Source organism: Chiloscyllium plagiosum, chromosome 12 (genome assembly GCF_004010195.1).
Source record: "Chiloscyllium plagiosum isolate BGI_BamShark_2017 chromosome 12, ASM401019v2, whole genome shotgun sequence".
Taxonomy (NCBI): domain Eukaryota; kingdom Metazoa; phylum Chordata; class Chondrichthyes; order Orectolobiformes; family Hemiscylliidae; genus Chiloscyllium; species Chiloscyllium plagiosum.
Genome location: NC_057721.1, coordinates 57,901,842 through 57,917,467, shown reverse-complemented (window position 1 = coordinate 57,917,467; position 15,626 = coordinate 57,901,842). Strand labels below are relative to the sequence as shown.

General features: G+C 38.3%; 1 protein-coding gene across 3 annotated transcripts in view; it reads right to left on the bottom strand.

Moving 5' to 3' along the window:
• chd1l (chromodomain helicase DNA binding protein 1-like) overlaps positions 1 to 14,735 on the bottom strand; it is a 109,138-nt gene extending 94,403 nt beyond the window's left edge. The window contains exons 1-7 of one of the 3 annotated variants that reach the window (XM_043701161.1): positions 14,270 to 14,735; positions 9,771 to 9,883; positions 7,599 to 7,705; positions 6,854 to 6,965; positions 6,096 to 6,127; positions 5,212 to 5,293; positions 4,920 to 5,082 (exon numbers count right to left, since the gene is read on the bottom strand). In XM_043701161.1, coding sequence (XP_043557096.1) covers positions 4,920 to 5,082; positions 5,212 to 5,293; positions 6,096 to 6,127; positions 6,854 to 6,965; positions 7,599 to 7,705; positions 9,771 to 9,883; positions 14,270 to 14,369 — 709 coding nt within the window. In that variant the 5' untranslated portion in view covers positions 14,370 to 14,735. Of the gene's footprint in view, positions 1 to 4,919; positions 5,083 to 5,211; positions 5,294 to 6,095; positions 6,128 to 6,853; positions 6,966 to 7,598; positions 7,706 to 9,770; positions 9,884 to 13,424; positions 13,512 to 14,269 lie in introns of those variants that run through there. The other 2 variants (XM_043701160.1, XM_043701162.1) reach the window with 2 other exon arrangements.
• Positions 14,736 to 15,626: the final 891 nt, after the last annotated feature.

Genomic DNA, 15,626 nt, shown 5'->3' with positions numbered 1-15,626 from the left:
ATCAGTCCCTCCTCATTCTCTGCTTTGCCCTGCCTGCCATGACTGTTTGACTCACTTCTGTTCTCAACTGTACCAGTCTCAGATTGATCTCTTTCCTCACTATCTCCCTGGGTCCCACCACACCATCCTACTAGTTTAAATCCTCCCGAGCAGTTCTAGCAAATCTCCATGCCCCTTCCGATTCAGGTGCAATCCTCCCTTCTTGTACAGGTCACTTCTACTCCAAAAGAGATTTCAATGATCCAAAAATGTGAATCCTTCCCCCATGCACCAGCTCTTAAGCTATGCATTCATCTGCTCTATCCTCCTATTCCTGCCCTCACTAGCTCGTAGCACTGGGAGTAATCCTGATATTACTACTCCCAAGGACCTCCTTTTTAAATTCCTGCCTAACTCTCTGTAACCACCCTTCAGAATCTCAACCTTTTCCCTTCCTATGTCTTTGGTTCCAATGTGGATAATAACCTCTTGCTGGCCCTTCTCTCCCGTGAGAACATTCTGCACCCTCTCTGAGACATCCTTGATCCTGGCACCAGGGAAGCAACACCATTCTGATTTTTCGCTCCTGGCCACAGAAACGTCTGTCTGTACCTCGGACTAGAGTCGGACTAACACAATCGATCTCTTGGAACCCGACGTACACCTCATTGTATTCAAGCCAGTTTCAATGCAAGAAATTTGGCTGTTTGTGCTATGTTCCCCTGAGAGTCCATCACCCCTTACATTTTCCAAAGCAGCATACTTGTTTTAAATGGGGATAGCCACAGAAGACTCTTACACTACCCCTACCTCTCTTACTTTTCCTGGAGTTAGCCCATCAATGTGACTGTATCTGTAACTTTTTCCCCTTCCTAAAGCTGCCGTCCATCACATCCCCTTGCTCTTGTAAATTTCTCATTGCCTCTAACTGTCTCTCCAACCGATCCATTCAATCTGATAGGATTCGCAACCAACTGCATTTATTGCAGATATAATACTCAGTAACACGTAAACTCTCCCGAAACACTCACATCTGATGAGAAGAGCATATCACTCTACTGAAGGCCGTTTTTGCTTCTTTCAATCTACAGACCCAGAAAATAGCACTGTCTTATTCCTCTACAAAACACTGCTCCAGGTTAAATTAGTATGTATGGCTTATATTTTTAAGTTTAATCAAGACACATATCTCAATATAACATATAATCAAGAAAGAACCCACTCTACTCACTACTGCAGACTTACAGTAAGGCCACACTCAAAATATTCACTTATCGGTTTCTGTGCTGCCACCTCTCCCAAACAAGTTCCTCCAAGATTAGTTGTGAATTTCACTGCTTGTTCATTTTCCCAGATGCACTCCGATGTCCAGTGATACATGAATTCAAACAGCAAAGGCAGTAACTGTGCAGGATCACTGCTGTCAGTTAGTAGTGTGGTTTTCTTTCTCTTTCTCTCTCTCTCTTTCCTGCTCTGATCTCACCATGTATTCCCGTTGTTTTGACTTTTCTCCAAGATTCCAAAACAATGCAACAGCATATAAAACAGTAAATGCTGCTCCTGAAATTTGAGGAAATTACCTCCAACACCTAAAATACCTTAAAAAGGAGCAGCCTGTTACAGCCAGAAATTATTTCCGTCCTCCATCATGGACTACCCAGAATCAAGGTCCAAGGGAGTGTCGCTGACAAAGAGACCTTGGAGTGCAGGCTCATAGTTCCTTGAAAGTGGAGTCGCAGGTAGATAGGATAGTGAAGAAGGCGTTTGGTATGCTTTCCTTTATTGGTCAGGGCATTGAGTACAGGAGTTGAGAGGTCATGTTGCAGCTGTACAGGACATTGGTTAGGCCACTGTTGGAATATTGCATGCAATTCTGTTCTCCTTCCTATCGGAAAGATGTTGTGAAACTTGAAAGGGTTCAGAAAATATTTACAAGGATGTTGCCAGGGTTGGAGGATTTGAGCTATAGGGAGAGGTTGAATAGGCTAGGGTTGTTTTCCCTGGAGCGTCGGAGGCTGAAGGATGATCTTATAGATGTTTATAAAGTCGAAGGGCATGGATAGGATAAATAGACAAAGTTTTTTCTCTGGGGTTGGGGAGTCGAGAAATAGAGGGCATAGGCTTAGGGCAAGAGGGGAAAGATATAAAAGAGACCTGGGGGCAACCTTTTTCACGCAGAGAGTGGTATGTGTATGGAATGAGCTGCCAGAGGAAGCCATGGAGGGTTGTACAATTGCAACATTTAAAAGGCATCTGGATAGGTACATAATAGGAAGGGTTTCGAGGGTGCTGGCAGGTGGGACTAGATTGGGTTGGAATGTCTGGTGGACATGGACAAATTGGACTGAAGGATCTGTTACCATGCTGTCCATCTCTATGACTGTAAATCAAATGTTTGGATAAGACAGATGTGAGTCCTTTAAAAACAAAGTCAGGAGAATTCATAATGAGAATAAAGAAATAGAACAGAAGCTAAACTATTTTTTTTGTCTGTTTTTATTGAGGAAGATAAAAGAACTCCTCCCGAATTAGAAATCCAAATGACTAGAAAGAAAGAGTTGAAGGAAATTCGCATTGGTATGGTAAGGAGGTTGTACTGGAGAAATTAATCAGGCTGGAACTTGATAGGTCCCTGAACCTGATAGTCTGTGTCCCAGAATATTGAAGGATGTATCTATAGAGATTGAGGATGCATTAGAAAACCATCTTCCAAAGTTATAAAATTCTGAAATGATTCCTGCAAATGTGACAGCACTATTTTAAAAAAAGCAAGAAAATAAACAGGGAACTATAGACCTATTAGGCTTACATCAGCAGTAGGGAAAATTCTAGAATGAAGAATAAACACACATGGTTTAAAAAAAATGCACTGATTGGCCTTAGTGTCATGTTTGACAAACTTGTTTGACATTTTCAGAGGATGTTACTAAAATCAGTGGATGTAGTATATTTGGATGTTGGAAAGCATTTGAAGTTCTCAACAGGAGCAAAATGAAAGCACATGGCATAAGAGGTAATGTACTGGAATGGATTAAGGATTGGCTAAAGGACAGAAAGAAAGAACAGGAATATGAATCATTCTTATATTGGTAACCTGTGACTAGTGGGTACCACAATGGACCCCAGCAGTTCACTATATTTATCAATGATTTGGACACAATATTTCAAAATTTGAAGAGCTAAGCAGGAATATATTTTGTAAGGAAGATATAAAACGTTTTCAGGAGGAGTTAGATTGGCTTAGTGATTGGGCAAGACATGGCAATGGAATATAATGTGAAAGAATGCGAGGTTATCCACTTTGGAAGGAAAAACAGGTGTGCAGTGTATTTCATAACTGATGAGAGAGTGGAAAATGTAGATGTGCAAAGGGACTTGGGTGTAGTTGTCAGTAATGCACTGAAGACCAACTTGCAGGAGCAGCAACCTATTTAGGAAGACCGATGGAATATTAGTCTTTACTTCAAGAGGATTTGAGCATAAAAATCTTGAAATCTTCCTACAATTGTACTGGAGCTTTGCTCTTCTACACCAGGAATAATCTGCGCAGTTTGCGTCTTCTTACATCAGAAAAGACATTATTGCTAAAGAAGGAGTGCTACCAAAGTTCAACATAAAGAAAAATAGACATTGTTTGAAAAACCCAGCAGGTCTGGCAGCATCTGTGGAGAGAAATCAGAGTTTTCATTTCAGGTCCAGTGACCCTTCTTCAGAACGGTTCATTAGCTTTGTTCCCAGGATAGCAGGACAGTCCTGTGAAGAGAGATTGGGCATACTAGGTCTGTATTTTTTTTAGAGTTTTGAAGAACGAGAGGTGATCTCATTGAAACTTACAAAATACTTATAAGAACAGACACGGAAGGAGCAGGTAAAACTTTCCCCGGTTGTGAAGTCTACATCCAGGGACAAAATTGAAAATTATTAAAGGGAATGCCATTTAGGATCAAGATAAGGAGTTCTTTTACTCAGAGGATTCTTAATCTTTGGAATTCTCTCTCCTGGAGAGCTGTGGAAGCTGAGCCTTTGACTATGCTTAAAAAGGCATTGAAGTGCTCGATCAGTCACTATCATATTAAATGGTAGAGCAGACTCAATGAGCTAAATAGCTTCCTCCTGCTCCTACGTTGCAAACAAAAACAATATTTTTTTTTTTTTAACAGTTACAACCAGACCTACAAAGATCTTGTCAATAAGCCCTCACACCCACCAAATGAAAAAAAAATGCTAGGACTTAAAGGAACTTCACATCTGTTACAATTTAAACTAAGCTCCATGGCAGCAATTGCTGCCTCACAGCTCACAACCCAAAAACCTTGAACTGTGGCAGAATGAATGTTGCCAATGTAAAATATGCCCTCTATAGTTGGATGAATGGAAATGCAAAGAAATTACTGCTGTTCTTGCCATTATGATAAATCTCTTATTTTTAACTTATGCTGCCATTCTGCTAGAGGCCCCCTTACGTCTGGTCTCAGCTGTTCAATTGATTTAAGTATTGGGTACAAATGTATGAAACCCAGTGCAATAGCATAGATCAGCATTCTTTCTAATTCTAGATAACAATCCTGAGGTCATTCGTAATGTAAAACTTCCATAATAACAAGATACTATTGTCAATTTAATTTAGTAAATTGTGTTTCTTACCACATTACACATTTGACATATCTGTATTCCCTCACATGACAAAGATTCTAAGTTCAGCTGCAACGCTGTTGAGACACAGACAGCTGGCAGAATATTTGTTAGCAAAATGGAACACATGCCATCTATACACTGCGAACAGCTGGGATTAGCAGAAATCAGAAACTATAAGCCAATTGCAGCATAGTTCTGAAACAAATGCGTTATACAGAAAGATAGAAAATTGATGTTGGATATAATTGGAAAAAAATATTATTCAAATGTGGTAAAGTTAAAGGATTTGTAAAATAAGTGCATACCGTTTACTGCATCCTCTTCTACGTTGCTGTAATATTTAATAAATTCATCCACTTCATCCCCTGAGAACACCTTTGGTTCCACAAAGCTTAGCAGCGAATAGAGCTCATGAAGGTTGTTCTGTGCTGGTGTTCCAGTTAGCAGCAGTGTGAATCGTACTGAAAACTATCAGTAAACAATCAGCATTCATTGGCAGGTGCATGCCTACAAAACTGTTTTCATTCTTCAGGGAAATTCGAAAATTACAAAAACATCTCACAAAAAAAAGAATGTCATGTGTTAAGAATGTCCTACCGATTTCAGAGTCTTATGCAGTAAAGAGTTCTGGTTCTTCAACCTGTGGGCCTCATCCACAATCAGTACACTCCAATTCGATCTGGAACACAATACATATATGTTATTGTAGAGTTTAGCAGAGTCGAAGATTGAAAGAAAAGTAAGTGTAATTAAACCAATTTGTTCCTCATGTATCCAGCTAACTTTGGCAAATTGCGTTTCTACCTGGACGGTTAATGCTATATATTGCCCAATCTCTAGCTGACAACTAATTTTTATTTTTGACAACCTTTTCAAAAATGTCTACCTGTACTTATTCATCTTCAATTTATTTGAGTAAAGTCACTGTTCCCTGAAGCATTTTTAAAATATTCATTTATTCACAGGATAGGTGTTGCTGGTGAGACCAGCATTTATTACCCCATCCCTAATTGATAACTTTGACTTATTTATGGAGACATATTAACATAATTCCAGGTTAGCATGATGAATGATTTAATGGGGAGTTTACAAATGATGGTGTTCTCATCGACCAATTACTTAATGAGATACAAGTTGTCAATTTGGATTCAACTATTGCAGATAGAACTGATGAAGACTGCATTATAATCGACACAGCACAGCGATTAGTGAATCACTCTTGATATTTTGTCGATCAATTACATATACACTACCCTCACTCAGCAAATACCAATTTGCATTGGAAATGCTAAGTGCATAAATATAATGTTCAGTATAACACCAGAACATTGTTTCACTTTGATATTATTTCACTTTATTTTATAATTTTCTTAGAACTAATTATAACAGGTGACGTAGATGTTGATAAAAGAGCTTTAATAAAAGCAATTACCTTTGTTATTTGCTTCCAATAGCAAAAACTAAGTTGTACAGTAACTCACCTACTCAGGAAAGAAGCATCTTTCAAGCAAATCTAAATGAAATAAATAAAAACATTAATTATTTTGTGTGAAATTGTTTGCAACAAATCAATACAGCAACAATTATGCATCCTGGCCATGGACAACAATGCACTGCATCAACTAATACCGACATCGTTATGGCTTAACAGACTGATAGTCATATGTTGAAGTAGGCAGTAAAAGATTCAAAGATTTTTTAAGGATTTAATTGCAAATCTATAGTTTAACACAAACAGCAATTTTCAACTTTGCACTCCCCACTCTGGGGGAACCCAACTCTTAAATGCAAAGTCCAGATCTGAAGCTGTCCTGTGTGATCCTTAAAGGGATTTGCATTTCTAACATGGACAGTTACCTTCAGACATTAAATTTTTGAAGTCATCAGTTGAGCACGTATAAGTTTAAGTCTGTTTTTCCCCAACTGCAACAATATTTCAAGCAGATCCAAAATGATACAGTTTAACTAATTTATTTAGCAACTACATCTAACATTAAAAATACCCATACACTATGAACAAAATTCTATGCAAATAGAAACTCCTATTTTATGATTTACATCTAAAATGTTAATTAAACAAGACAACAAAATTGGCATTCGGCTCACATGCATCCACCGATGACAGATAGAACAACTGGTTAAGCTTGATGTGTACTTATGCCTTATAAAAAGAAGATGTTACGATAATGGATTAGCAATTGTATACACTTTATAAGTTGACATTGGTTATCATTATTACCTCATAAGTGGTGAGAAGTACATGGAAATTGCAATTTTTCAAGTCTTGTTGCAAAGCTTGTCTTGTATCCCTATCTCCTGTGTAAACAACCACTGAAAGTCGTGGAGCAAACCTGCATAAATGAAAAACTATATATCTATATTCATTCAAATAAAAGCGTTATAGTACTACAGCACATTGAACCTCCAACATGAACATTCAGTAAAATGCAGGTTTGTTTCTGTGGCACAAGGTATGACTGGTTATTCATTTAAATCACATCAATGAGAGAAAAAACATGCATGTAGCACTGATCACTATCTCCAAAAATGCTTTCTAAGTATTTTTGAAGCATATTCACTGTTATTCTGTGGGAAACAAAGCTAGTCATACAAGTACTGTGGCAACAGTAGGTAAGAGGCTACAAATCTCGCAAATAACTCACCTCCTGACTCCCCAAAGCCTGACCACAATTTTGGGTGGTAGTGATTCAAATGCAAACTAAATACCTCAAGTTTAATTTTTAACTGAGGTGTACAAAATGAAAATTGGGAGAAATGTATAAGATGCATTCCATATTGTGTTTGTTACCCAAAATCAGAATGATCTCTACAGTGTTCTTAACGTGGAATACTTAGGCAAGCTAATTTTCATCTATTCAAAGCACCTGTTTTTACTTCACTGTTCTCTCAAATAATGATAAGTTAAGAGGAACTAAACATCAAAGCAATCCAGAAAACTGTTTAATTATATTTTAAATGTTTACCCTGCCAGTTCTTCTGTCCAGTTCTTCAGTACTGACAGTGGGCACAGGATCAAAAAAGGACCTTTCTCCTTTTGTCTTCCGGTTAGGCAGAGAAGAAAGCATATTGACTGAAAAAATGAAAGCAGAAATGTCACAACATTTGCAATATGTGCAAGTCTGCATCAAATCTCAAATGGCCACATTTCCAGTCCTTGCTGACCAACACAAATATACCAAATTTCTATAAGATTATTAGGAAACTTGCATTTTATGATTGACTTAATTTAGTTATGATCACACAATTAAAAATACTCAATGATTAATCTAATATTGTAGATATTTGATCAGACAGACTATGACAGAGCAGGTGAGACTTTTACCAGGGCCTCCCGGAGGTAAGGGGGTATTTTTAATGAACCTGTTCAGAGATGTTATGAAACACCTCTGGAGCAGGTGCGACTTAAACCGAGACCTCCCAGTCCAGTGATAGAGACATTACCATTGCACCACAAGAGCCCTCTAATCCAGTGTTATATAGTCTGCTTAATCATATCAATGTAGATCATGGTACTTGAATAGCAAGTTTAGCCTCACTTAAAGAAGTGCATCATGGGATTGTGAACAGAGTGAAGACAACACATTTAATGTTTTAGGAGTATAACTGCAAGGTTGAAGCAGGCCTCTTTTTTTAACTGACTCCAATTTCATAATTGAGAGAACATGCCTTCTTCAGGCCAAAGAAGGCAGAGTTGATACATTCCGATATTGTTAGCCTTTATCAAGAGATCATAAGTCATAGCTATGCTTCTATATTGTTGTTATTTTAATTTACTTTAGAAGTGAGACAATTCAAGATGATTAAATGTAATCTTTTTATCAGAATTAACTGTGTAACGTTTGTAATTCTGTGATCCTTTAAAATTTCATTAGCTCAGGCTGTATATCAAATAATATTTCACTACTTCACTCTTTTACATAACTGCATAACACTTTATTTAGATTAGCACTTTGTATTCTTCTGTATTAGTTTTTATATAGTTGCGAAGTTATAAGCAACTTTTTATACATGATCTGTTGCCTTTAAAAAAGTCAACGTAAACATTTTCCCAAGCATTCAAACACAGCAGGAATGAAAACAAACATCAGCTAACTGATGGCTCTAAACAAAACTCGAATAGGTAGTCATAAGTGCCTGATTTAGTGGGTATTTTCTCAGTCAAGTGAGTTCCGAAGAGTCACTGGACCTGAAACGTTAACACTGTTTTCAGAGATGCTGCCAGATCTGCTGAGTTTCTCCAGCAATTTCTGTTTTGGTAGCAACAAGCCTAGTCTAAGCTGGGTGAATCACAATGTAATGATGTAACTGATCATGTTGTGGGTTATGGCTTGGGAAGGAGTATAAGCAACATCTTTCAGTAATATAAGGCTACAAAGTTTGAAAGTGAAACTATCCTGCCAATCGATTGAAAGGACAAAGCCCTCTCGGTGTTGGCCAGAGATCAAGTGTTGACCTGCACCCTGAACTGTACAGGAAAGCTGTAATGCACCCACTAAATTGGTGCCCTGCTTTGATAGGTATCATTTATAACCTAAGTAAATCTTCCAAAATTACTACACCAGACTATTTCCTGTTGGTTAAAGTTTCAAATTAAGAAATTAATGTTGGTATTTGAGATTACATTGTAATCAATAGATCTTGCACTCCCTCCAACCCTTCATTTCCAAATACTTCCCTTTCACCATGTGCTCCTTCAGCCCTACAACTATTCTGACAAATTACTTGCTTCTCTGAGACTAATCTTTGGTGTATTCCTTCTCCCTGTCACTGGAGGAACTGCCTTCTTGGCCCCAAAATTGAGAGTTCACTAAATGATCCCTACAATTCACTTTGTTCACTTAAAAGTCACCTCTTTGACAAAGCTCTTGGACTTCTGCTTGATTACTTCTTATTTCAGCTCAGCATTTAATTTTTCAAATACATCCACGTGAATTGCTTTAGAAATGATAAATCAGTAATTAGTTGTTGACCACCAACTGTGTCACAATTATAATTGCCAATGGGATTTGGGAAAAAGTGACATTAGTAATCTATTACTATTTGCAATACACTGTCTCAATGGCAATATCAACCAATCAGCATTTTTTTTCAAAAGACCAGTACACAAAAAACTGCCATTGTTGAAGCTAGCCTACCTGACATGTTTTACCAAGACCCATTTCATCTGCAAGGATGCTGCCATGTTGAATACTGTGGCATCTAATCAGCCAATTTAAACCAATAAGTTGGTATGGACGAAGACGTATACCTGAAAAGAAAATATGACTGGTAACAGAGCCCACTATTTGATATCGTCCAAAATGGGAGAGCTTTGGTAAAAACAAAATTAAATAAAATAAATGAAATAAAAGGATATAGCTCATGAGAAAGTTGGAAAGCAGAAGGAAAAGGTAAGCATAAAAGAAAGAATTCCAGACAGGTAATTTATGAGTGTTGCTCAGTGTTGGGACTCCTCATATTTACAACATGATCTGGATTTAAGAGTCTAAAGAACAATGTCATTTCTTTGCTCATGCTAGACTAGAGATATAAAGAATTGCGATGAGGGTTTTAAATGGGAGGAGAACATAGCTAAGGCTAGCAAGATAGACATATATGTTTTAATTTAGAAAATATCAAATAATAAATTTTAGAAGCATTCGGAAACTAAACATATCCTGAATGAGATAGAGCCAATGTAGGTAAGCACACAAAGGAACTCGTCACTGCTTTGAATGACGTAACCATTTCCATTTCCCCTGCCTTTCATTTTTATCCTTCGTTTCAAATTTTTGCCTGTTTCATTTGAAAGATTCCAATTTTATTTTTTCCCTGAAAGCTCATTGCACCTTCTAACAACACCTTCTTTGTAAAAACAAAACTTTTCCTTCATGTGTATAGTCATATTAATACATTTGGAATGGCATAAAAAGAGAGATAGGTCATGTGGATTGGAAAATTCTGTTAAGGGATAGACCAATAGACAGAGCAGTTATATATCAATGCAAGAAAATTCTAAAGACCTAGAACCAATGGTTAACTAAAAACATTAACGTTGAACAACCAACAACAATGATAAGCACAAAAATGAGTGGTAGGTCAGACAACTGTACAGACTATGAAAAACTTCAAAAAATGATTAAGGGGAAAATATGTAAAAGAAAAGTCTCGCTGAAATGTAAAAACAGATAACAGTTCTCATATTTTTAAAAAGTTAACAGAGTGAGCTTTGGTCCCTTACAAAGTAAACTTGGGTTATTAATAAGGGAAAATAAGAAATTGAGGATTTACTGAACAGGTATTTTGTATTGATCTTCATTATGGAGATAGAAGTTACATTCCAGATATTGTTGTAAATCGGGAAGTGGAAGAAAGGGAAGAATCCAAATATTACAATCACCAGGGAAGCAGCATTGTACAAACTGTTGCAAATGGGCTGACAAGTCCTTAGCTCTTGATGGACTTATCCTGGAATCTGAAATGTAGCAGCTTGTGAGACGATTAATTTATTGGTTTTAATTTTCCAACATTCCTTAGTTTCAGAGAATGTTCCTTTAGATTAGGGAATAGCAAATTTAACTCCTTTATTCAAAAAGGAATACAAAGTGGGAATTGAAGGCTTCTTAGAGGACAATAAAGAATTAACCACATTGCTGAAGGGGTAGAATCACGCATAAGCCAGACGAGGCAAGAATGGAAAATTTCCTTCTGCAAAGGACATTAGAGAACCAGATGGGTTTTAAAACAACTGATAATGACTGCATAGTCATCACTACAGGACTGGAACTCATGCCCTCAGAGTATTAGCTTGGCTGACTGGATTATCCTCATTTCCCCTCTCCACAACCTTATCCCAGTTCCAACCTTCCAAATCAGCACCTCCCTCATGACCTGTCCTACATATCCATCTTCCTTCCTAACTATCTTCTCCATCCTTCTGTCCGACTTATTACCATTACCCCTGCCTCCATCTAGCTATCAAACTCTCAGCTGTCTTCCCCTCACACTCACCCCCCTCAGCTCACAAGTCTCATTCCTGAAGGGCTCTTGCCTGAAACGTTGATTCTCCTGCTCCTCGGATGCTGCCTTACATGTTGTGCTTTTCCAGCACTACACTCTCAACTGGATTATCAATCTAGTGACAGTACCAGTATGTCATCTACCCTGTTGTGTCACAGGAATAGATGTTAGGGCTCAACTTTACAATTTACATAAATGACTTGGATGAAGGGAGCAAAGGTATGGTTGCTAAATTTGCTGATCACAAAGGAAAGGTAGAAAAATTAAGTTGTGAAGAGAATGCTAGTAGGCTACAAAGAGGTAAAGGTAGATGCGTGGGCAAAGACATAACAAATGCAGTATAATGTGGGAAATTGAGCACTTTAGCAGGAAAATTAAAAAGGCAATATTGAATGAGCAGACAGAGGAAGTGGTGGAGGTGGTACAATTGCAACATTTAAAAGGCATTTGGATGGGTATATAAATAGGAAGGGTTTGGAGGGATACGGGCCAGGTGCTGGCAGGGGGACTAGATTGGGTTGGGATATCTGGTCGGCATGGATGGGTTGGACCAAAAGGTATGTTTCCATGCTGTACATCTCTATGACTCTATAAACGACAAGGGTTGCAGAACTCTGACCTATGGAGGGACCTAGGTGCTCTCATGCAGAAACTGCAAACAAGTACAGCAAGCAAATAGGAAAGTTCAATGGAATGTTATAGTTTTTGTGCAAGAAGAATTAAGTTATGCAGATAAGATCACATCTGGCATTCTGTGGACACCATGGTGCTCCTTATTTAAGGAAGCACAAATATATTAGCAACAATATTAAGCAATTTTAGAAGATTTACTAGGCTTGAAATAGGTAAGTTGATTGATGAGTTTTCAGAAGATTTGTAGCTCAGGTTGAGGTTTCATCACCCTACTAGGTAACATTTTCAGTGGGTCTCCAGGCGAAGCACTATGTGATTCCTGCTTTCTATTTATATGTTTGGGTTCCTTTGGGTTGATGTCATTTCCTATTCTCTTTCTCAGGGGGTGGGAGATAGGGTCTAACTTGATGTGTTGATAGAAGCATGGCATTCCAACCAGAATTCTATCAACAAACACATCACGTTAGACCCCATCTACCACCCCCTGAGCAAAAGAACTGGAAATGACATCATCAACCCAAAGAAACCCAAACATATAACAGTAAGCAGGAATCACATACAGTGCTTCACCTGGAGGCCCACTGAAGATGTTACCTAGTAGGGTGACAAAACATTAGGAAATGAACATTCCAGCTCAGTGAGCAAACCTACAACAGTGTAGTGTTGGAAACAGTCAGGTCTGGCAGCATCCTCAGCCTTCACTTTCTCTGAGTTGACTGATGTGAAAAGGTTGGATGGGTTAGGCTTATATCTGCTGGAATTTAGTAAAAGGCAATTTGAGTGAAACATACAAGATCCTTAGAGTTTTGAAAGATAAATATGATAAGGATATTTCCTGTCGAGGGATAACTGAACTAGGGGTCACTGTTTATAATTAAGGGACTGTTCATTTAAGACAGAATTATTTTTCTCAGTAGGTCAAGTGCCTATGGATCTCTTCAAATGGTGATAGTGGTAGAGGTTTAACTGAACATTTTTAAGTCAGTAGGAGAAGGATTGCTGATTAGCAAGTGCAAGGTTATCAGGTTGTCAAATAATCAGATCAACCACAATCTTACTGAATAGCAAATTTGGAGTGAAGAGCTGAATGGCTTACTCCTGCTCATGTTAATTTATTCTTGCAATTTTCTGATTAGTAATAAATTTTCTTGATGTACCTTAGAACTTTTCAGAAGAGGAGTCACTTGACCTGAAACTTCAACTCTGATTTCTCTCCACAGATGCTACCAGACCTGCTGAGCTTTTCCAGCAACTTCTGGTTTTGTTTCCGATTTACAGCATCTGCAGTTCTTATGATTTTTAAAACACAGAACAGGGTTAAGTCTCAATTATTTCAGATAAACAAGATAGGAAAATGCATTTGTTATTTCAGTTCATTTCTCATCAATAAGCCTATTGAGTCAAATAGTGCTGATAAGATTAATATTGTTAATGCTGTACAAATGCATTTTTGTGTTCTATATACTTAATTCGTCCACTCAAACTACTCCTCTAACCACCACCAGTAGAGTATTTGTGAAACAACAAACACAACCAAGACCATGTCTTAGTTATGCTTAGCAAGTCAAGATGCTTATTGCAATTATTTATTTTTTAAAAAGCAACATTCAGATTGCTCCAGCAGCTGATTGGTAGTTTAGAATCTGATTGGACACTTTGAGAACTTTGCACTAAACTGTTTACAGCTGTATCACTCCTCCGCGAGTGAAGAGAATCGGTTCAGTGCAGTTATTGCAAAGTAGTTATTTTTGAAAAACACACCGACAGGTCACCATCACTGCCTAATTATCAGAAAGTGAGAATTATTTAAAAAGTGACCAAGAAGTAGATTATATTGGGGGCAGTAACTGTTGAGTGCGCCTTACGACTTAAAGGAGAGGCCTGCGAGAAATTGTTTGAGGTGTCAGATGGAGTCGAAGGTTTACCAAGTGAGGCCTGTGACCTGTCAGGTGTCCTCAGCCCTATCCAGGAGTCAGCTACAATCCGTTTAAACAGCACTGACCTGTCAACCCCCACCTCCTAACATCCTCCTCCTCAACTTGTTCAAACTCTTCCGGCTGGTTACTGAGTAAGTTGCGAAGATTTTGTACAAAGTGAGTCATGTCTGACTTTTTCTGTGCAGCCGGAATTTTTTTCAGAACACCAGAGACCAACTGATTGCCGCCAGAAGACCTCCAACACTAAAGAACGTGCCGCACCCAGACAAGAGTGACCTCCTCCCGGTGAGGGGGGGAAACGGCATAAATGGGCGGGATCATCCCGTGACAAAACTGGGGGCGGAGTCTCCGTGACGAATGAAATGAAATAGGTGGAGTCGGTGATGGCGTAAATGAGATGGGCGTAGTCTCCCGTGAGGAAATAAGTGTGTGGGCGGAGTCCTCTGTGATGAACCCGGGGGAACGGGCGGAGTCTACTATGATGAATAGAATTAGCGGAATGTCCCGTGACGAAATAAAGGGAATGGGCGTAGTCTCCCGTGATGAAATAAAGGGTGGGCAAAGTCTTCTGCCACGCGCAAGATGTGGGTGGACTTTCTGATGATGAAACAAATGGGAAGTGGGTGGACTGTTTCCAGTAAAGGCAGCAGAGTGTGCAGCTGACAGCAAGGTGCTATATTTTATAAGAGTTTTCAATCAGAGATGGAGAATCCAAGAGAGACAAGGATATAAAAGGACTTTCAATAATATTAAGTTAAAATGAATGTTGCAAACACGTTGATACAGTAACAGAACTCGTGTAAAATTATAAATAACTTCTGGTGTCAGAATGTGTGTTGTTAGACGTCAAGAAGTTAAGTAGAGGGTACATAGTCTATTCCTACACAGGGCATATGCATTTGGCGTTTTCACGGTTATAACCAGCACAGATATGTGATCATTGCTTTTTTTTATATCACTCCTAATTAACCTTGAAATTGATGGTGAACCACTGCAATTCATGTAGTGCAGGGATAGACAGAGTGTGCTTAGGAATTAGTTCGAGTACTGACCCAACCATTGAAGCAATGGTGATACATTTGTTGTTCTAGGTGGTTGAGATTGCAGGTTTGGAAGATGTTGCAGCTGTGAACAATGCATTATCATTTTTTTTAAATGTTAAGTTAATTAGTAATCTAGTAAAAGATTGCCTAGAGATTAGAGCTCACAGTGCAATTGTGCTTTGTTAAATTTGAAAGGTGTAAGTCATCTTGTCTGTTCCACCACTCTGAGATCATGGCTGATCTGTGACCTAACTCCATACACCAGCCTTTGGCTCATATCCCTTAAAACCTTTGCTGAACAACAGGAATCTATCTCAGATTTAAATAAACTTAACAATTGCCTTTAGTAGAAAAGAATTCCAAACCTCTACTATTGTTT